We start from the raw sequence: 24,672 nt of genomic DNA on the forward strand, positions 1-24,672 counted from the left end.
TGCATTAATTATACATTATTAATTATGATCATGCTCTTCACTACGAAATTAGATTATGCGCGAGCGAACGTTGCGAGCGCTCTTAAATACACATAATGCAAGAGAAAGTTATCTTTCTGATAACCCAGGACGTGTAGCTCCAATCTCTTAATGCAGGCTATAACTGCTGGAATTGCTGATAATGTTATTGCGAATACCGCATAAGAATACCCTATAGGTCATTCCATATATTATTATCCAGAATCATCATTTACTTCACTTATGTGTGTGTGTGAGCGAGCGAAAGTGAGCCAGCGCCTGAAGAAACATGCTCTTTTCATGTGTCTTGAATACATTATGTTATCATCTTTACCCAATAAAAATATCTTCCCGAAAAATATAGGTTCCAGGTGCAAAAACTCCTGTCTTTCTTGTCGGCGCAATGTTTGTTACATGTTAACAGTTTTCCTTACATTGATTATGGAATGACGGTGTGAAACGACAAATTACTGGCGGCAACATCAGGAGAAATTGCATATCAATTAAATGCGAGCGAGCGGAGCGAGCGAGCTTGAAAACTGTGACATTATTTTTACAGTCCAAAAACTGCTGTTTGTAGCTATATTTTTTCGCTTTTTTTGGTCCCAGCGGATTGGGTGGGGGACGTAACCGCCGTGCCCCCCCCCCCCCCCCCCCGTAGTTACGCCACTGCCCCTCTACTTGTAAAAGATAACGACCGTGATCGCGGTTCTATCATTGCTATAAGGATGAGTTTATACATTGAAGACATCAGGCCTCATGTGTGCGAAACCATCTATCGGTAGTTCACGTTTTATGATTATACCAGGTGACTCACCTCCCTGATTATACGTACATTGTATACTTTTTCCAACGCGATCAGAACATAGCGCTCAATTTTCAGCGGTAGCTCGAATCGAGAAGCAGCTTAAATGCCGCACCACCTCGCCCTGTTTACTCCCGCTCTCTACATTGTATACTTGGCGAGATTTTGCCCAGCAGATTGCTGAAGATGGTAGCGAAAATCAAGCCGCTGCTTTTATTGGCATCACTAGTGGGTCTGATCGCCCTGTACGTCTACACACAACGGGAGAGTAGCCCGAGTGACCGCGAGGCAGAGGTGGCGAGAGCCGCTCAACTTTCTTTGCAGGGAGGTATGGACGTTCCCTTTGTTGCTATACAAGACTTAGTGAGCGAAAAATAACCTAAAAATCGACGGGAGAAGGTGGGGGCTTAAAGTAGCCGTAGATAAACGGCAAGAAAAAGTTCATAAAAGAAAGAATGGACATGCAGATAGTTATAAAACAAACATACAGGGGTGGATCCAGGAATTCCGTTTAAAAAAAGGGGGAGGGCGTCTTTATAGAATTAAAGTGGGCGCACGCGCCCCATTTTATTTCTTTTGTTTGAACAAAAATTAAAGCGGGAGGGGGGGGGGGCGCCCTTATATGCGATTCCGCCCAGTGCATAATCATGGAAACATCTGAACATGGGAACTTTATGCTATTGCATGACTTCTTGATTGTATATGTTCGGTTTGTATGAAATTCCCTTGATTGTTCTGATTTTACTTTTTTTTTAAAACCCTATAACAGTGCCAATGAGTCAAATGTGCACAAATTTCACACAATTCGTGCTACCACATATATTTCTTTGAATGTCTCCTTTGTTATTATGAGATCAACTTAAACTCGTAAAGTAACCATATATATCATTTCTAGGAGTTGTACCCAACTGTCTGAGGGCTGGAAGGGGCGGGGATTTATAGGAGCTCAAGCTATTCCACGACTTATACACATTATATCTATTTTCGTGTGAAAGGCAATAAAGCCGATAAAGGCATACAGTCATCATTACCAACGGTACATCTTCCCAGGCGAATGTATAAGGTTCAGGGGATCATTCTGGAAATAGGAATATACTATTACCTATTATATTCTAGCTTGAGCTGTAATGGGGGGCGGGGTCATGACTCTCGAATTTCATTTTTGCTTTTTTGTCACGTTTCCTGCTGAGCTTATTTGTTAGGAAGGGAAGAAGAAGAGAAAAAGGTCTCGCTTCATGAGAGATGATAAGGTTGACATGCAATTAGCCATAATACGCTGTACCTTTAAAATCATCGAGAAGAGAATGTAAACACTATGGCCCGAATTCACGAAGGTGGTACAATGAAACCATAGTTTAAACCATGGACAAAAACCATGGAACGCAAAGTGTCACATGGAATATTTCGTTACGAAATCAGTCATTTCGTCGATGAAATGATTCTTTTGTAACGAAATGACAACATTTTGTAACTAAATGAACATTATTCGTCCACGAAATGATAATTTCGTTAACGAAACGGTTATTTTTGTCGACGAAATGACCAATTTCGTAACGAAATTTTCCGTGCGACACTTGACGTTCCACGGTTTTTCACTATGGTTTAGACCATGGTGTCATTTTGTACCACCTTCGTGAATTCGGGCCTATACGTGTGGAATTTTTTCCCCCATGTTTCCTGCTGAGCTTATTCGTTAGTGGGGAGAGAAAGAAGAAAAAAAGTCTTGCTTCATGAGAGATGTTAAGGTTGACAATGGGAATGATAGGGATGAAAGATGATACGCTCTTTACCACAACGTATACTTCTTAAGGTGGAGGTGGGTTGGAGTGAATATTATAGAGCGCCAACCGTATTGGTCTGTAGTTTGCAGGCACAAACCCTTACAGGGCAAAAAAAAAAAACGATGCTTAGTTTCATATGACATGATAGCAGAAAGACATCTGATAATCATCCACTCGTGTAGAATGACGCAGAAGCTTTTTTTTTTTATTTAAGAGGCATATTGGTGAGTTACAGTCTGTAAACTATTATGTCAGTCTAATGTGAAAAACAAACTCAGGGAGTCAAGCTGCAATACAACCTAACATTTTCCTACATTACACCAACTATGATCAAGGTAATTCCATTTTTCATTTGTGATGGTCTGGGTGGAGAGGGAAAAATAGGAAACAGCAACATTGCAAGATTGATGCATTTATGCCTAGACGATAGACGGGAACTGATTCCATGTAAGATCCATAAACATATCTAGGCCTACTTTGATTTTCGATTTTCCCAAATTATGCAATGTTTCATGCAGTGCAAAATGTAGGAAATGGTTTAAAAATTGCCCCGTTATAAAACGGCAATCTCTCGCAGTTTATTGGGACTTTTCAGAAAGTTAGGAAATCAATTCGATGTGAAACTTTTGTTTCGATGGATTTACATATTTTGTGATTTTGCACCGCTTTGATTTGCATGAGGTTAATTCCAGTACTTTCAAATGTCTGTGTAGTTGGCTACACGTATATGACTATTATGTTTACATGTACTGACATTTTATCGTACACTGGGCATCCCAAATAGGGTTGGCTACTTAGTTAATTCATGTTTAAAGTTTAACGCTATTTAAAAGAAATGGGGAAATGGGAGAGTTGGATAAAGTAGCTAAACTGTATTTCCCAATAGTATAGGAATGATGGAATCATGGAGGGAGTTTGAGTGCTACTATAACAGAACAGAATTGTAAATTTGCGGAACATAAGCCTATACGTTTCATCACTTCAAGCACGTGTTCACTTATTACTCCCATATTGCTGAACTTCTTTTTTTCTTGCCCTCTGTTGAAATACAAAACAGTTTTATTATATAGCTGCCTCCAGAAAAATAGTGCTACAAAGATCTAATATTTTGTGCCCCGAATGAGATCGCTTTACCGAACATAATATGATATATGTTTCATCACTTCACGTGTTCAAGTATAATCGATCCCAATTGTTATCTCTTTTTTCCCCCCTTGCTATGCCTTCTGACTTTGTGTTGAAATACAGGAAAGTTTCATTAGCAGCTATACCAGAAAACATTTTTTGCTTTATTACAATTATTGTAGCTCTGATATGAAAAGCCACGAGCACCAAAAGGTGCACCGACCTGTGCGCTATATAATACAAAAAAGTAACTGTTGATTGTCATTGATATTAGTGCCTCGGGGCCACGGTGTTTTAAGTGTTTTACAATGCAATGTTTTAGTATGTGTTTACGGAACCTTTACAACCTTTACAGATGGCCCGTTTACACCGAACACAGTAACGACACCGGTCCCGTTTTTAGCTATGGTGCGCCAAAAGGAACCATACTGGTTTTGTTACAATATCACTTCCCCGCTAATAATTTCATGACAAAATAAATCTTCAACTGGCGATTTTGTTGCTCTTGATTTTGATATATGAATAACATTTTGGTTGATTTTGTACCGAAATACTTTAACAGAACCAGACATGATTCCTTTTGGAGCACCATAGCAAACGGGACCGTTGCCGTTACCGCGCTCGGTGTAAACGCGCCCTTACCCTATATCCTTCTCTCTCTCTCTTCCTCACGACACGGAAGGTGCCAGGCAGGTTGTACCACCAGCTCCAATACAACGGGAGGAACCCGATAAGGTGAGACCAGGGGGATTGTTATTACACACGTGTATGACACCACCTTCACTAACTCGATTTAGGACCCATGCTCGCTACAGGAAGATATGGCAGTGTTATAGTGATATACTATATACGATATTAGATAAACACGGGTCACAAGTTCGACATTTACAACATGGGGCTTAATGCATCGGTCTTGTTGGCCTTGTTTTCTTAGTGTCGAACTCATGGTCTGTATGACTCGTGGGCTGCATAACTCGTGGGTTGTGTGACTCGTCGGCTGCATGATTCGTTGGTGTCAAACTCGTGACGTGCAGCTGTGGTGTCTCTGGTGTGCGATGGTTGGATATATAGATATGAAAGCACTTGATTGGTTGTGTATGCATGTAATTTGTATATGAGCGCTTTGAGAACATATTTTTGCGCTGTACAAAAAGCATATTATTATCAATATTATCATATTATCATTATCATTATCATTATCACTACAGCTAATGTTACTACTACATCTATACTACAATATGGCATCGCTGAGTAGAGAGGGATAAAATGCCATTGATTAATGCATGTCACCTGTTGGCTGTGCATGATACAATTTTGATTATCAACTTTTTGAAACATTAACACTATGATTGGATTTTTATATAGCTCAATCCTTTGTTATATCCTTATGAGTAATCATGAGATAGCACATTTCACAAGAAATGAATTACATTTCTCTGTTAATTCTTTACCCATGGTATTACGGCAATGACAACATGAACGTGACATAGACATAGATCTACTGAGACAAATCCCTTCTTCACCATAAAATATCATTTGAAGCCTGTATACACTAAATTTCGAATTTATATTTATTTTTATTCATTGATCTCTAGATGTGTATGAATATAAGAACGACCCAAGTCCAATTTTTGGCCAAATTCAGTTTTTCATGGGAAATTGTAGCTTATGCATGGACTCATCTTGTGTGTAAATGATAAATCCTAATTACCCCCGGAAGTGCCTGAAATGAATGAGTTAAATCTTATATCAATGTAAGAATGAAGGACTTGGGTCATTCTTACATTCATATAATAGCGCCCTCTCTCATCCTTCTCCCATCTCTATAGCAGAATATCATGTATATGAATCAAAGAACGACCCAAGTCCATAGGCGCCGGAAGTGGGGGGGCAAAACGCATTTTTGCCCCCCAAAAAAGCCCCCCCCCCAAAAAAAAAAAAAAAAATAATAATAATAATAAAAATAAATGAATAAACAAAGAAAATAAAATAAATATGTATAAAAAATATGAATAAAAGGGAAAAAATATGGCTACAAACGGCAGCTTTTGGACTGTAAAATGTCAAAATTTTCAAGCTCGCTCGCTTCGCTCGCTCGCATCCAGCAGTTGAGCCCGGTGCGCCTCCCCCATAAATTCTAAAGCGAAAAACATAGCTACAACGGCAGTTGTTGGACTCTAGAATGTCAACATTTTCAAGCTCGCTCGCTTCGCTCGCTCTCATTGAATCGTTATGCCATTCTCATAATGTTGCTGACAGTAATTGCTAGTAGTTGCGCCCTATGCCCCCACCCCTCAATTTCCAAAGCGAAAGATAAATATAGCTACAAACGGGAGTTTTGGGACTGTAAAATGTCAAAATTTTCAAGCTCGCTCGCTTCGCTCGCTCGCATTGAATCGTTATGCCACTCTCCTAATGTTGCTGCCAGTAATTGCCAGCAGTTACGCCCGATACCCCCCCCCCTTTATTTCCAAAGCAAAAGGTATAGTTACAAACGGGAGTTTTGGGACTGTAACATGTCAAAATCCTCAAGCTCGCTCGCTTTGCTCGCTCGCATTGAATCGTTATGCCATTCTCCTAATGTTGCTGCCAGTAATTGCCAGCAGTTGCGCCCGATGCGCCGCCCCATTAATTTCGTAAGTGACAGATATAGCTAGAAACCCCAGTTTTGGGACTGTAGAATGTCAAAATTTTCAAGCTTGCTTGCTTCGCTCGCTCGCATTGAATCGTTATGCCATTCTCCTAATGTTGCTGCCAATAATTGCCAGCAGTTGCGCCCGATGCGCCCCCACTTATTTCCAAAGCGAAATATATAGCTACAATTAAAACTCCAGTTTTGGAACTGTAGAATATCAAAATTTTCAAGCTCGCTCGCTTCGCTCGCTCGCATTTTATTGTTATGCCATTCACCTTATGTTGCTGACAGTATATAATTTGTCGATTGTTTCACACCGTCATTCCATAATCCATGTAAGGAAAACTTACAATGTTCCTCAATGACTGTGTTGTCGAATGTATCACATTCCGTAATGTATTGTAGTCCCAGCGGCTCACGCACACACGCACTTGTAAGCATACAGACCGTCTAAAATTACTTTATGGTTCCCCCCATGTTTCGACCCACCGTACGCCACTTTACATATATATATATATATATATATATATATATATATATATGTATATATAAATGTATATATATGTATATATATATATATATATATATATATATGTATATATAAATGTATATATATGTATATATATATATATATATATATATATATAATAGATGTGTGTGCGTGTGTGTGTGTGTGTGTGTGTGTGTGTATGTGTATATTGTGTAACATATGCATGGTCTAATCTTGAGCCCCCTCCAATGTTTGCCCCCCCAATCCAAAACTGCTTCCGGCGCGCCTGCCCAAGTCCATATGAATCAAAGAACGACCCAAGTCCACCACACAAAATGGCCTCTCCACAATTAATGTAAATGTTAATTGTCATAATAATATATGTTCTAATTTGTATATACAATGTTGCCTTCCCATCACAGTTGAATAGAATATTATTGGACAAATACAAAAGATATGAAGTTTTTTTTAGTTTACTCGAAATGATCCTCCATGGACTTGGGTCGTTCTTATATTCATATACTCGTATGTAAGAAATTCAATTTGTGTGTAAGAAATTCAATTTGTGTGAAAAAAATAACATGCAATGAAATGAAAGTACAAAAGCAAAGAATACAGAATGATGTACAATATCTCTCACATAGCTAGGTAAGGAGTGGACCATTCAAAACTTTGCTGCCGGATGGGCAAGTGCCCCCTCATTTATACACTCAGAAAAAAAAACCACACAACAACAACAACAACAACAACAACAAAAACGCTCTTTTAAGTTTCTCATAGATTATTTGACAAATAGTTAATGTATTATATACCATGAACGGTAATGCAATTGTTTATTGGCTATCAACCTGGTAGGTCAATAAAAAGGGAAACTTTACGCATAAGTGAACATCTTAATTTGCTATTCTCTTCAAAGGCATACAAGAAAAAATTGCAAATTGAACAAGATGTTATTCATGCTCAAGTGCTCTTCCATGTAACAATAAGACCAAAAGATAAAACATGACTTAAGTTGCAATAATATAAGCCTATAATCTCTATCTTTAAACCCCACAAAATCGAAAAAAGCTGAAATAATGGAGGTTAATGATGAATCTAACTGTCAAATCCAAATTCAAATAAAATTAGAGGAGAGGCAATACAAACAAAATGGTAGGAATTTGAATTGGTTTCTCAAATTAGGAAAATTGTAAATGATATGTGGCTCTTGAATTTGTCTCATAAACAATTATGTTTTTCTTAGATTCTTAAATCTAAAGAATGAAATAGAGATATTCTGACAGTTCATTTAATCATCTTTGTGACCTTACTCCCTATGGTATTTGAAGTTTGATTTGACAGAAAATTCTTAATTTTCCCATCTAGTTTCCCACTTTTCAGGTCATAAAGAGATAAAAAGAAAGAAAACTAATTTTTGATATTTCATTCATGTCTCTCATTGTGTTAAATTGGTCTTTTGTTGTCATTGTTATCCTCTGCATTGGGCATTTCCAAATGAAAGACAACATGTCAATTTTTGCAATTTGTACTTTTGTGCCTTGGACTACAGAAACGAATGTGTTCACTCATGCATATAATTTCCATTTATATCGACCTACTAGATTCATTGCCAATTGAATTATCTTTAATAATGTAATAAATTGATTTCCATCAAAATCTTCTATGAAAAATAATAATATGAACTCGAAAAAGTGTTCACTTTCCTCTTTTGCTGAGTGTATTTGTCCGTCGGTAAATGTTTTCCAGGGAATGAGAGCATTCGTAATTCTTCCCGATTTTCCCTGTAACTCGTGACGTTTACTTTCTTATTTGTTTTTGTTTCCTTAAACAGAGATAATTATTTTTCGTTGTTACGATTTGCTGCGTGACTCATGACCATGTTCTCCCACAGTGCAGCCACATCAGCAAAATTTGGTAATATGCACCAGCATTTCGGTTTTATTAACTTTAAAGGCATAATTTACCATTTGTAGATGAAACAAAAACCCAACATTAGTGCTTTAAATAGTTCTAAAATATGAGTTAGGGATAGAAACAACCACTGTAAAACTTTGAATCCGTATATTACTGATGTTAAGTATTGTTAAATACCCAAAATGTGAACAATAGTTATAATAGAAATGATTCCAGACTAAGCCGTCTACAGTTATGGTTTATTGAGAAAAATATTGATATTTCTTTATTATTTTAGGCTTTATTGCGAAAATTATATATGGTAGAATGTTTTGTGATACAACAGACCTACACATATGCATTAAATGTGATATCTTGAAAATGTTTAAATCACTGCTCCCCAAGGTAAACATGACCTTTAATAGTAGACAGTGTGTCTATTTTTGATGGATGGACTCTTGATACCTCTCTACCAATGTCCACAGGATAAGCAAAAGACTCTAGCTCCAAACATTTCACAACAGGTAGACAGAGGTCATGGCAACCCACAGGAAGTTCAGAGGGCAGGGGATTCTGGGAAGGCACCAGGAGCTGACTCAGTGTAAGCTATATCATGTGAAATGCACAATGACATTATATAGTGAATACATGGTAATATGATTTTATCATGTACGTCTCTCGATCGGCAGGAATGCATGACATTTTTTTTTTAAATCTTTTTGTAATTTTTATTTTGGTTTGTTTTACAAAACCTACTGTCTCTCCTGACTCTACCCAAATATCTTCCAAGGAGTCTTGCATATCAGCATATATAGCTTGTTGCAGTTTTTATAGCACCTTGAAGGTTCTTGCATCGTCTGCACCGAATCGCTGAATGAAGCGGTAAATTTCAAATATTTTTTTTTCCAAGGGTTTGCATAATCTAGTCGCGAATTTCTAGAGATGCTCTTGCAAAGTATTTGATAAAAAGATCATCTTGTGGGATGCATGATCTTAAGTTATTCTACTGTCCAACAGATTTTTAGAGCAACCAAACAAACAACACACGCAAAGAGAAATTGCATTGATGCAAACGTTTTAGCTTTTAAGGACTGGTTTTGATGAATTAATCAATGTTGCTTTTGGGGGCTTTTTTTAACCACGCAAGCATGAATTCCCCGCGACGATTGAATTCATTTCGGTTACTGTCAGCACACCATGAATCTGATACAATCTTTCAAATCAGAGTTCTATGTTCCCATATTTCTATAAGTAATATTTCGGTTGAAATCAAGCACTGGTAAAACAATGAAAATTTAGTGATGCTGCCGTCAGAAACCAGGGAAAGTATTGTAACGAAAGGATTTCCCGCATCTGATTGAGCATGCAGGAAACTTCCGTTAGTGTGTAGATGTATAACCGCAAAGCATGCCACCACACACAGCATGCAGTTCAGTCGGACACTCAGGTGAGAGAACAGCTCGTAAGTCGAGGGGACACAATGTCTTCCGGATATGACAGCAAGTTTATTGTATAATCCCAACTCGCATGAGTGTTACAGCTCAGAAGAGAATCTCTGGGCCGAATCTCTAGATTTTTGTGTAACAGAGTCGATATTTATACCCTTCAGCTGTTTACATCTTCTTGTTTAACCCTATAAAGCCCAAGCTATTTTGACCCTTTTCAGGCCCAAGGGGGCACATTGTGCCCCCCCCCCCCCATAACTTCTTTAATGTATCACCGTCATTAGATATATGGCATATGGGTCGAGAAACTCATACTCTACGTGATGCAATATTTGAAATTTTTCAAGGTCACCCACTGAGGGCGCCGTAAACCAAAATATGAAGAAATACATAGGAAATATGCTAACATCATGTTTTTTCTTTATATTTCATTATCCCGAGTATATATGTTTTTCTTTTATACCAATCATTTTTATATTTGCCACAAAGAAAAAGCAAGTCAACCATCACTAGATACATTATGGTTGAAAATTTTCAAGGCCAACACATGGGGGCGCTATTCATTACAGTATGAAGAATTATACGAGACGTATACCATAAGTTTGATGTTTAATTGAGGTATTGTTTAGGGGGGACATTTGGCATCACATTTCATATTTCCACAATATTAGAATTTTTTAGTTTACAGATTGATAATATGATGGACAAATGATTCTACAGGCAAAATTTCAGTGAAAATGACCCAAAATAAAAAGGTAGTCTTAAATCCTGAAAAACGCTCTATTTTCAATGATTTCTATTATATCTATTTTTTATGCCTATGTCATATAGAAAATAAAGAAAATAATAAGAAGACCATTTCAGTGTACTTCACATTTTGGTCTTTTAGCTAATTACAGTCAAGAAAAGCCCCACTTCGTTCATTATTATAATTATGTTGAACTGAAATTGGAACAGAAAAACATGCAAAATCTTATGAACATGGTTGTCAGTTTATGGTTTCCATGGCAACCAGCAATATCGTATACAGCAAAGTTATACATAAAAAATTTGCTAATGTTCGCAATAAAATTTTAGGAAAAGTCGCCAATTTTCGTTGAAATCAAGTAAAGGGCGTAGGAGTGGCAACTTTGGTAATGTGCCCCCCCCCCCCCCCTTTGGGCTTTATGGGGTTAACATGTGGTATACATCCCTGGACCTTGCCTGCAATGGGCGGCACGCGACCAAGCCTCAAGAGAGTAAAGATAATTGGCCACAAGGCTTGGACCTAAGAACTTAGTCCTTGACCTAATTTGCTGAGGGCATGGACAGGTCAGGTCAGTGGAGCGAGGACAGTGGTCCCGAAGTAAAAGATAACAGAAGCGACAGTTCCGAAGACCGAAGGGATTTGGAAAGGAGAGAGGTACACTTGTACTTCAGTAAATAGAATAGCAGAAGGGGGAAGGCCAAAGCGAGGTCAAGACCGTTACATATTCCAAAGCATTACATAACTATGATTACTGACTCGTTGCATGGCCTAGATAGCGTAACTCACAAGACGTTAGCAGTTATAGATTTGTAATACTGCCATTCACATTATTTCTTCTTTTTTTGTCGCTAACTTCAGCATTAACCTTTCGGTGGTGTGCTGTGGAGACAGGACTAATGAGACACTAGTGATGTTGAAGACGGCGACTATTCTCACGGAGAGGCCGTTACACTTCCACATCTTTGCTGAGGATGAGCTCCAGCCGGGCATCGCTGCACGGGTATGATGAATGCAAGGTCAAAGGTCATGTGCAAAATACTGTGTTAGACTTTCACAGGCAATGGCTTGGCAAATTTCCATTTTGATTTGGGGGAGGGGGAGGGTGGTATGGTAACTGCATTCCCTATTGATGTATAGTGGTGTGTGGAAGCACTAACTAAGGTACGAGAGACATGGCTTAGGTTTTTACTAATTTTTTTTTTTCAACCGACAAAGTTGAACTGTGAGTCACATGGTAAGTCATATTGCGTACAGTATACAAATCAGAAGCGTAAGACTAAACCAGCTCAGAAAGGTCTATTAGTATGCTGATATTTGTTCTCGAATATCGATCTTGGAATTAATTTACATGGTGAACACTATTGGAGCTCAACATCTTTCAAGATATCCCTATTTTAAAACGGCACCGACTTTGAATGTCACACATACAGGTCAGTAAAGTTAATGCAGTGCAACCCCGTTATAACGAACACGGTCATGACAAATTCTCGTTACAACCAAGCAAAATTTATGTTCCAATGTAAAGGCCTATACATGTACAACATTATTCTATCTTTATATAAAAAAAATACTGCCTATTTCGGTTACAACGAAACTCCGATGTAACAAAAGAAAACAGCCGGTCCCGTCGATTAACAGGAGATGTCTATAAAGGGTTTCTACCGTGTTAACAATACATGTACTAGGTGTTTCAAAAAACATTTCCCACTTTTGATCATTAATAGCTCAAAAACTATTCATTCGATAAAACTGTCATTGATATAAATAATAGCTGAATAGTGTACAATTTGGTTGCAGGTAATTTGAATGTGAAAGCATAAATCAGTTTCATTAAATCTAAGATTGATTTTGAAGTAAGGTTTCAGATTTTGGTCAATTTTTAACCCTCTGTACAAAAATTGAACCTTGCACAGGAACGAATGATGTGTATGTGAGTGTGTGTTGACAATGGCCCTTGACAATGGACATGCCTGAACCACCTGTTCACTAGGCGTCAGTCTCGTGCTCCCAGGCACATGAATGCTTAATCAATAATTCATGTGGATTGTCCTGTGCACTGCTAGTCTGAATTCATGCACGGTAAAAGGTAAACTGCATGCACATGGAAAAAGGAAGCACACGTTTCAATGTGCTTGCAAACACCACATTCCATTCCAGCTGGCAATCATGTTCAATTTTTGCTTCACATATTACTAAATTTGGGATATAAATAAGCATAAATGATCTAAAGTTCCTCATTTTAATACAACCGTCTACTAATTAGATAGTCTGACAAAGTTTTCGCTTTTTGATAAAAAGAAATCATTTTTGGTTAAGAGTTCAGCAGCATTTGTCATTGGGGCGATATGTTTCACAGTAGATTTATTTAAGGCTCCATTTACACAAGTGTATACTCTAATTGATTTTCTTTGCTTCCTGTCACCATGTTTACGATAGAACAGAAGGTATTCATTGTAATTTCGTTTTTCAGAAGTAGGGAGAGCAATGTCGAGACCCAACGACAGTATCGGCAGGCGTTTGACTTTACACAGATACTGCCAGAGGCTGAATAAAGACTAGTTGTGATAGTGGAATTTCTCATGAATAAATAATGAAGCATTCAAACCCTAACCATTGTTTAGGACCATTGTCAGGGTGTTAACCACACACTCCCATACACGCCCATTGACCCCTGTGCAAAGTGAAATTTTGTACAGAGGGTTGAAAATAGATTAAAATCTGGAACCTAACTGTGAAATTAATCATGGATTTCATGAAACTGATTTATGTTTTCATATTCAAACCAACTTCAACCAAATTGTACACTATTCAGCTATTACTCATAGCAATGACAGTGTTATCTGATATATAGTTTATGAATTATTAAGAATAAAAAGTGGAAAATGTTTTTTGAAACACCTAGTATATATATGTATGTGGCCAAATTTTTGCGTACATCATGAAGGTGGATAGAAACAAAAGGAGTAGCTATAAGCAAGATTTCTTGTTGATTGTATTTTCAGCTGAATGCCTGGCCAACTGCCTACCGACGCAAGTTGACCTTTGACCTCTATAGTATTTCTTTCCCATCGGGCGAAGATCAGCAGGAATGGAAAAAGGTGTTTAAGATGTGTGCTACTCAGAGACTATTCTTACCGGTGAGCGAGGTGAAAGGTCAAGAGTCAAAGTTCAAAGTTAATGAGCTCTTCCCTCACATAAATTCTGTTTCTGTGTGAAAACCCAAAATGACCCACTTTCTTTGAGATGATCGCGGATATAAGGAGGATTAGTTAATCTCTCTTATGTTTCGATTACTGAGTAGTCTCCAGATAGCTTTGCCAGTCATAAACTCGATAAAGCCCAGTAAGGCTTTTTCTGTATACATTCTCAGAGCTAGTGCTAATCAAAAGCAAAATAATGAGTCAATCCCACTTGGGGATTCAATTCTATTCTATTCAATTCAATTAATTTATCCTCGTTTTTTGACAATAACATAATATTCATCTCACTTTCTTTAGTGACAGAAATCATGTAAACAAAGCAATGTGCAAGAACAGAGGAAACAAAAATAATTGAAAACTCACAGTAGTGATGCATTGTAACGGGACTGAAGTAATATAAGTGAAATATCAGGATGCATTGTGCGAAAAACGGAGGGACCCATTGAAAAGATGATGCTTGTGGAGTGATGTGGGGCCCTCGTGCATGGTAAAAATACAAACATTGCTAAACATGGCATCAAAACCACATAAAAAACTTCGGAACAAAACAAAAACTTTGGACAACAAAAAAATTAATTCATTAACATTGATGACGTTTAATCTCCCGGTACGAAGCATGTGAGATTCTGGAGTATTGCTATATGGGTATCAAGCGAGTTTATTCATCGTTTATTATTTGCATGTAATTTTCTTTTTCAACCACAGGATCTCCTGGTCGGTGTGGATTCCCTGCTCTACGCCGACACCGACGTCCTCTTCATCCGCCCCGTGGACGAAATCTACGACTTCTTCAAACAGTTCAACTCCACGCAGCTGGCCGCGATGTCCCCGGAATACGAGGTCAAAAATATAGGATGGTAAGTATAGAGCAAAATGTTACCACTACTATAAAAGCTAACTCTTGATCCATCAGAACGATAGATAGTCTGTGTAAAATTAGGTATACGCTGTCAGCATGTGATAAACTTGAGAAAAACTGGATGTTCGCTGTATACAGGCTCGACTGTAATTCCATTGACACTTATCCCATTTAATTTCATATCATTTCCAACAACAATAATAGAGTGCAGTATGATATTTGCATATTAACAAAAATTTAGAGTTCGATATGACTTTTGCATGTTCACGCAAAACCAATGCAGTTCATTTCGATTTATTTTACAATAAAATATACAACAAAACATAGTTTAAAGAAATGAATACTGAATTGTATCAAGAAAAAGATGTCGGAAATGGAGAGAACTGCTAACATGCCTAACTTTTACAATGCAGTCCCCTCATGAGCAGTAAATAGTATAGGTTTTCCCGGCCAATATCGCACTCTTGTCAGTCCATTTGATAAAAGGTTCATTCGATTTAGCGAAAATCCTCGTCACTGCACATTCTGTCATTAAAAATTGCAAGTTGGTTGTTCAATTTAGCATTTCGATCAATGATATTTGCACATGTGCCTTTCGAATTCGTAAAACGGGTATTCAAATTGGCACATGCTCTTCAGTCATTCAAATTCGCCAGCGCGGACCGAAAAGGGTATTTCAGTCATTCAGTTCGCCTATGGGCAGTCAAATTCCAAACATGTTCATTCAAATTAACGTCATGTTACTTCTTTTATGAAAAGGTGATAACATTTAAACACGTATGTGACTTTTTGTTTCATCCACGCACTGTTAAGCAGTAAAAGTATATTTTTGACCCTATATATAACTCAAGTTTGTTGTTCTGTAACGCCCCTTTTCTTTCATACATGCAATTTTAGGCCTACATGTATCAATACTACAGATTAACTTTATCTTCTTACAGTCATGATAGCACGAGTTAGATACAGACGAATTTCTCAAGAAGACAGGAAAAGAATTATAGGAACATTGATGATCATAACCTTGACTTCCTAGAACTGACCGACACACTCCGAATAAAGCACTCAACGACCAGATAAGTAGTGGTCACATGATGTACTATCTTCGGACTGGAAAACCTCACTAAGCACATTGAAGAAAAAAAAAACTGTTGCCGAGATCTCTAAAATGAGTATGAAATGTAATGACGCTTGCAAAACAATAACTATATTGAAAAAAAGAAAGAACCAAAGCACAAGATGTTAAATTGGATGCCCAAAAATTAATGTGAATGAACGAGTGCAGCATGTCCGTGATCACGTGACTATCATTCTAAATTGAATGAACGAATAACGAGATGGTGCTTGTTTTACGAATTTCAATTGAAAAAGTGTTAATTAGAATGAGGCTAAAGGTAATTTGAATGCTCCAAAAATTAATTTGAATGAAGAGATCATAAAATTGAACTACCGAACATGTCATCTACGCTAAATTTTGCTAAACTGACTAAAGCAGCAATTAGGAATTGGACTGACAAAAGTGCGAAATTGGCCGGGAAAACCTGTAGTAATGGTCAAACGAAACAACAAAACAAATCTCCTGAGAAAGAGAGGGAACATAAAAGAAATTATAGCACACAATCGCTCACACAGACAGAAACGAAGCAGCTCTCTTACATACGCACTGAAAGAATGCATGCATATTGCATCGATACCCATGGTGTTACCAGCTTTGCCGCCTTGCACCCCTTTACCATCAGGTACAACCGTTTTGCCCGCCACCCGTACTACGGTGAGACGGGCATGAACTCTGGAGCGATGCTGATGAACCTGACGCGGATGAGGAGCTTCGGCTGGACCCAGAAGATCGTGACGTACTACAACGAGTACAAACTCAAGATCACGTGGGGAGACCAGGATCTAATCAACATCCTTTTCCACTTCTATCCTCGTAAGATAATCTCGTATAGCTTATCTTTTCATATATCATAGGCCTAGTCAGTCTGCTTATGTGCTGGCAAATATTCTATGGGCATTCTATATAAGGCAATACCGTGCAGTCCCATTATAACGATCGGAGTCCTCAGGACCGGCAGTTTTGTTTCGTTATATCACAAATTTCTTTATAACCGAAAAAAAAAAATACAGTATATTCAATTGTGGGTCATATGACATCACCTCCGGACCAACCAGTACAAACATACCATGCTGATATTGCATGTTGTTTGATAAAAGCTCAATACACACACGCATTGCTACATGCGATGCTATCTCTGTAATTTCGTTTAGATATTTCATTATTATAAAACATAGCATGAGGTTATTTCCACCTTCATGATTAGTTTTAAAACACACACACACACACACACACACACACACACACACACACACACACACACAAATAAATACAAATGTATAAAAAGTGATGGTTTGGGAATCGGCTGCAGTTTGTTATTCCAGAGGCTACTCCGATGATTCGTTATTCCGAAGGTTTGTTCTTCCGAAGATTCGCTATTTTCAAAGCTTGTGATTCCGAAAGTGTAATAAAGTAGTTCGTTATTCCGAAAAGTTCGTTCTTCTGAAGGTTTGTTTTTCGAAAGTTTGTAATTCCTAGAGTGAAATAAGATTCGTTATACCGAATATTCGTGGATACGGGAATGAAATTAGGTTCACCGTTGCGAAGCATTGTTTATTCGAAAATGAAAAAGGTCAAGTATTCGGAAGGGTTGTTTATTCGAAAATGGTAAGGTTTGTGATTCCGAAGGTTTATTTGTTTAGTCAGCTTTATGCTTTTTGCTTTCGGATTTAGGTGCCTAAATCTAAATCTTAAAAAAACAGACGAACAAAAATACGCACAAAAACAAAAACCATGTAATATTAAGAGTTACTGTTTTTGACACGATTTTTTTTTCTCTCAGCCTTTGCGATTATACACAGTAGTATCCACGTCATGAAGCATAGTGTAGCAGTTTACGGTGTGCAGCTGTTCTTCACATTCTCACATGGTCCAACATATTCACATAAACGATTTTTGCTTCCCAAATGTCAGGTAAGAGCTTAGAGGGGTGACAAATGAAACAAATTTAGTGAGAAATAAGAAAATTGATGCTTGTATGCAAGATCAGAGTTATTACAACCCGTTTTCCTTCCTTGCCGATTAGCTCTTATTTGCACTGGCACTGTAGTGCTATTTTCGCCAGCCAGGCGCAGACGTCGGAAAACTGAACTGAAACCACCAGTGAATATAGATAGAGGTTACTGAATCCATCTAAACCCAATTGTGTCACAATGAGCTTCCTGTTGGACAGAGACGTTTGGCAACTTCTGAGTAGTTTTAATTATCCATGAGATCAAGTGCGAATAGATTATTGGCTGCTGCTTGAAAAAAAAAAAAGCTTTTCAAGTTAAAGGCATTACTTCTCATTTGCAGATGAAACAAAAACCCAGTTTTAGCCCTTAGAAGTAGTTCGTAAAGGTGGGTTAAGGATAGAAACAACCAATGTGAAAATTTTGATCAGTATAACAACATTAAACATTGTTAAATATACAAATAGGAGCAATGATAATGTTTCTGGACTAAACCGTCTGCAATTATGGTTTATTGCGATTCTTTTATATGTATATAGATGTTTTATGTGATGTACATCAAAATAATAATGATAACTCGAACTTAAAAAACACACTGTTCCCAATGGTAAACAATACCTTTAAACTGTAAGTCTTGGCATGTTAAGGGTTCATTATGCTCAATGTTTCTTTCTAAATTACTCCAGAGGGAATTTGTTCATACCCTTGTGAGTGGAACTACCGTTCCGACCACTGCGCCTACAAAAACTGCCACCGAGCTAGCCAGCAGGGCATTGCCGTTATCCATGGTAGCAGGGGAGTATACCACAGCGAGAAGACGCCAGCATTTCGTGCCATCTACGAGACTTTTCGAGATGTGAGTCGAGAAAGACGGTTTTCCAGTAGTGAACGTACTTTATTCATCATTATCATCAATAACAGCAGCACGGCCATGATTATCTTTGTTTTTATTTCCATCATTATAATCTCATTTCTCATTTCTATATTCATCATAATTACCCATTTGTCATCATCACCACCAACATCACCATCATCACAACCGTTATCACCACCATCGCATCAATGTCATCACAATCATCATCATCATCACCATCATCAGTGCAGTGACCAGTCATCACCATTTCCACCATCATTATCACAATCGCCCATTATCATCATTGTCACCAACATCACCATCATCACCATCACCATTCATCACCATTACAGACATCGTCATCATCATTAGCATCACCAACACCATTACCGACATCATCATCCTTTATCATCACCATCACTGTAGTTACTAGCATCGATCACCACCATGATCATCCTCCTCCTCACCAAGATCAGCACCCGTCATCATCATCACCACCACCATCCCATCATCATCATCATCATCAGCAGCAGCAGCAGCAGCAGCACCATCACCACCATAGCAACTGTCAACATTATCATCCCTATTACCATTAGTTATTGCTCCTATAGGTAAGACAGTTTGTAACGTTTGCGTCCCTGTAGTCCTACAGACTGACAGAGAGAATTGAAGGTCTTTGTTCTGTGGTGGCCTGCTTACAAGCACTCAGTGATTCCACTACTAAAACAAATCATTACTTAATCTACGGCCACATATGCAGGGTTGACTGTATCAGCATTTGATTCCAGAAGAGCTAACCAGATAATTTATCCATTTCATATCATTGTTTGAAATATGAGTGAATACCTATTTTCTTCCTGCAGTACACACTCGGGGCTGACTTGGAGAAAGGCCTGATACAGCCACTCGTAGCTACATTCTCAGAGCCAGCCGTTAAAAACACCAGCTGTGGCAAGACAGTCTTGCGTCCCATTATATCAACGCTATTGAAGTACAAGGACCAGGTGACACTCATCAGTGAGACTGTATGACCAAGACTACAAGATGAGAGAGAGTGGGTATATTCCAACAGGAGGGGAACCACTGAAAACGCTGTCCAGTAAGACTAGCAAAGTGAACTTTGCTGCAAAAAAAAAAAAAAAATGAAAAAAAAAGTGGCACTGGTTTGTACACGGCCATAGAGAAGTGTGAAAATAACTCATTAACATCTCATCTGAATTGAACCAAATTGAATATTCATCAATGTGCAACCGGGGCTCATAATTGGATACCGACACGTGATTCAGCCGAGAAGAGGATTTCAGTGATATGACTATACAATCTGTATACCATGTACTGTTAGAAGTTAAAATGAGTATACGCTAATAAGGCCATCACCTCAAAACTTTTTTATTGATCATGTTCCAAACTTGACGAAAATGAAATCCTTTTGATGTAAAAATGTATAGTAAATTACAATTGATGTGAGTTCTGATTTACTCAGGTAATTACGTACAATAAAGGCACGAGAGTGTATCATTGCATCTGGACTTACTATTTTAGTACACGTCTAGTATACTGTAGGGGTATGGGTTTTCTTCGCAAACCACGTCTGCTACAGGCTCGTAGGTGACTGAAGAGGATGCGGTTCTATCGGTTACAGCTCGTTATTCCGAAGGTTCGTTATTCCGAAGGCTCTTTATTCCTAAGATTCGTTATTCCGAAGGTTCATTGTTCCGAATTTCATTTTCGGATTAACCAATCTTCGGAATAACGAACCTTCGGAATAACGCCACAAATTTTCGAATTACCGAACCCTTTTTCATTTTCGGTTTAACGAACCTCTTGGTATAGGGAATTGCGTGTTTCGGATTAACGACCCTTCGGAATAATGACCCTTCGGAATTAATAGCGAACCTTCGGAATAACGAACAGCACCCGTTTCTATCATAGCGTGGTTGCAATGGAAAATTGGCTGGTTGGAATTGGGTGCCGGGCTTTTCCTCGGTTGTCATTCTCCATCTAGGTGGACCCTGCGATTATTTTCGTACTTACAGTTTTAATTCGTCCTTTGGGTCGTGAGGCAGACGCGCTACCAACCAGGTAACTCACCGCATATGTGCTTTTTACCCCATAAAATGTTCTCCCATAAAAACAACATAAAACAAACCATGTTCCATCCTTGAATGAACATGACGTAATATCACGTTCATTCCCTCCTCCACATGCAGACCGGCGGGTGACGACCAATCCAGAAAATTGAGAATTTTCTTTATTTCCCTTGTGATTTTGATGGTAGTCCCGAAGACATTCTGGCCTGGATTCCTACACATCTCTGCATTTTGCCAGAATAAAAAGGGGGAACGTCAAAGTTTCCATCATCAGGAGAAACAGGAAGGAGTAGTTGAAGCTGCGGAAGAGATTCGCAGCAAGACCTGGGAATGAGAGATTGCACATTATTCATATATTAATTTCCAGATTTCCAGATATAAACACACACACCCATACACATATGATATGTGTGTGTTGGGGTGGGGAGGGGGTGGGGTGGGGTATAGCGTGATATTGCCTTGGCCAAATGTATCTAATGGGTGCTGCATTATTTCATATAATCGTGATAGAAAGGACCAAGCGGACGACGGTTCGTTCACTTACTACCTGTAAAGTCAATACCAAGCTTTCTCGCCAGGGCCTCGGAAATCAATATAGCAAAGAGCAACTGATGCGCAATACAATTTGAGCAATGCTTGATTTCTATTTTTATTTTGGGGTTTTTGTTTTGATTAAAGTTTTGTTGCAACTCGGAAATACGTCTTCTTACAGTGAGCGAGACTACAATTCTTCTTTCCTATGGAGGCCCTACGATGACATGATTATCGTTCACATCATAATGAGAGTGCGCATACTCGTTGCTTACCCGCCAAGAAAGGTCCCAGCATGCCAGACACGCCCATTGCAACGTAGTCCACGCATGCTATGACGTCAAACCACTCTTTCGTGACGCGTCTTTGAACTAAAATCATGGCGAGAAGCACGCGACAACTCAGAGATATCGACGATATGGATGACGTCACCAGGATAACGAAAAACGTGCGAGGTCCATAGGTTAAAATTTCGCACAACAGAGAAAGTATGTTTAGGAAAGTCAAAGCCATTACAACCTCCAACAATTTATTGTTCTTACTAATGAGCAACCCCAAAGTGACTCTTGAAGCGAAGTTCGACACGGCCACGGAAATCGTGAGATATGCTACCATCTTGGGAGAGAAGTTGACCTCTACGGCCCGAGGAATGAGAAACGACGCCCACCCCCACATAAGCCATGTAAAAAGGAATGTCGGCAACCAATAGGTGAGGGATGAACGGATCATGTACGAACGGAGATTCCTTTACCATTCCCAGCAGTCTCTTAAATCTATTCTCCTGTATGGCACCTAGCCCCCTGGAGCTGTTATGAGCGGTTCTTGTGCTTTCATCAAGGGAGACAGGCTCTTCCGTTTCTTCGCGAGAGACGGCCGTTTGGGCAGGTTGAATGTTAATAGCCAAGGGAATCGCGTTCCCCATAACAGCTCCCATTAGAAGCATGCCGCTCCTCCAGTCATACACCTACTCAAGGAACTCCGCAACCAGAGGAAAGATTACCATCCCCCACGGCCGTTACAGATCTTCCAAAGAAATACAGAAGTGGGAAATTGCTACCCGCCTGCCTGTTCAGTTCCACAGTCAGCACTATGTCCAATATTCCAAAGCCGAAACCTGGGAACGAGAAGGTGACGTACATTTTACTTCAACAAGCTAAATTGATTGTACCCACATAATAGGCGATGTTTTGAAAATGTATTCACCAACAATTCTTTTTTTCCTACGGGGAGACATGATAATGCCACACAGTATGTCCCCAAAAATTACAATCAGATTTTCGCATTGATAACACCCGATATGATTAAAGTGTCTAAATGCAACATCAGGGTCTTGAAATATAACATCTTAGCTCTATTTTGCAGAAAACCCCGTTCAATTCGGTAAAGCGGTCACGGAGAGACGTTGATTATTGCAAAGCATGTCATGAGTCTGATTCTTCAACACTTGGATGCTCTTGTGTGTGAACACAATAGCCAGAACTTGGAGGGAAGAGATTCCTGACATGCTCCACAAAATTCCCTACTTCTCCCCAACCACTGAAGCAAATCGAATGGGGTTTTCTGTAAGATGTGGGTAATGAGTTATAGTTTCTTACCCTGAAATTGTATTTGGATTGATTCACTATATTTAAAGTTATCATTGCGGAGGGTCCCGTTGTATTTTTTTTTTTTTTTTTTTTTTTTTGGGGGGGGGGGGGACATACAGTACAGTGTATACGCTTCCCACTTGACTGCGCCCCACGGCTTCGGCAGGCACGTTTCGGGCAACCGTGAACTATTAACGGGATGGACGTCAGACTACCCTGGGGGACTGGATGGGCAAACGTGACAGGTTGTGATTGACGTGAATGCCTTGACAGATTTTATATTGCGTCGTCATCATATTCAGCCGGTATCGGCAATCCCGCTTCGAGCCAGCAAGGAAAAAAATGCCATCAACGTGATATCACTGTTGGAGATGGGATGTACTATAGGTATTACAAACACACACACACACACACATTTCCCACTTTTGATCCTTGATAGTTAGAAAACTATACATCAGATAACACTGTCATTGATAAACAGAATAAACAAATGTTCATGATCAGGACACAGGCCTATGTACCGACATATAGGTCCTATATTTTGCGCAACAGAAAGGGAGATGCCCAATCAAATAATTATATTTATACCATGTGGGCACCTCAGAAGAAAAGGGGGAACAAGGGTCTGAGCTCACGGCTACAAAGAGTAAAAAGAGAAAAATGAGAAGGAGGAAACAAATATGGAAAGGAAAAGAAAGTGAAAAAGGGTAACGGAAATATAGGGGGGTTAACGTCGAGACAGTTCATGTCGTAAGAAAAGTGTAGATCGTTGTACGCATCATTGGTCAAATCCCACAGAGACATTAGCCATAATGTTACCGTGTCGTGGTCGCAGATAGGACAGTGTATACGTTACATAAGGATGATAAGTCATTGAAGAAGTATTCTTCACCAGCATCTTTTTTTTTTCGTTTTCTTTTTTTTTTTGCATGGGAAAAACATGTAATGGAACAAATGTCATGAAATTGTGAAGTTTCATTCATTTTCGCGTAAAACTTCTAAATTGTCAAAGAGAACATGGTTGGATACACATAACTGAGCAAATCTACAGCTGTAAACGCACCCGGGGATCAAACACCAGGCCCGTAGCCAGGATTTTTCAAGGGGGGGGGGGGGGTGCGGTCACTAAAAAAACGGACCTTCGGTACCAATACCAATGATGACACACACACACACACACACACACACACAATTATATATATATATATATATATATATATATATATATAATATATATATATATATTCTTTGGACGACCGAACTACAAAAGTTGTATAAGAATTTGCGCGCGAAGCGCGCCGCAAATTGTGAATTTTGACTGTTTTAATGACGTTTTAAAGTCTCGAGGAAATTTGTATTTTTGTCTGTTGCATGCAATCGCGTTACGGTATTTCATCTAGGAAATAGTAAAAACTCATTTTGCCAGGAAGTTGCAAAGTTTAATTGTGTTCGAGACTCTGCGCGCGTAGCGCGCCGCAAAATTGAGAATAGTGATTTTTCCTGGTGTTGTTTTAACTTTTATTTTTTCTATTGTATACCCGCGTTAGCAG

The 24,672-nt window shown here is 38.8% G+C and overlaps 1 protein-coding gene across 1 annotated transcript; it reads left to right on the top strand.

The window, feature by feature from the left end:
- Nucleotides 1–1,009: 1,009 nt before the first annotated feature.
- LOC139715560 (glucoside xylosyltransferase 1-like) lies at nt 1,010–21,157 on the top strand. Its single transcript, XM_071627123.1, has 9 exons — nt 1,010–1,186; nt 9,233–9,348; nt 11,799–11,940; nt 13,943–14,077; nt 14,846–14,997; nt 16,736–16,926; nt 18,749–18,918; nt 19,779–19,932; nt 21,126–21,157. Exons 1-9 carry the CDS (start codon nt 1,010–1,012, stop codon nt 21,155–21,157), a joined length of 1,269 nt encoding a protein of 422 aa, XP_071483224.1.
- The last annotated feature ends 3,515 nt before the right edge of the window (nt 21,158–24,672 follow it).

The sequence above is a fragment of the Diadema antillarum genome, unplaced genomic scaffold (genome assembly GCF_040938485.1).
Source record: "Diadema antillarum isolate AM-2024a unplaced genomic scaffold, OU_Dant_1.0 scf00000051, whole genome shotgun sequence".
Lineage (NCBI taxonomy): Eukaryota > Metazoa > Echinodermata > Echinoidea > Diadematoida > Diadematidae > Diadema > Diadema antillarum.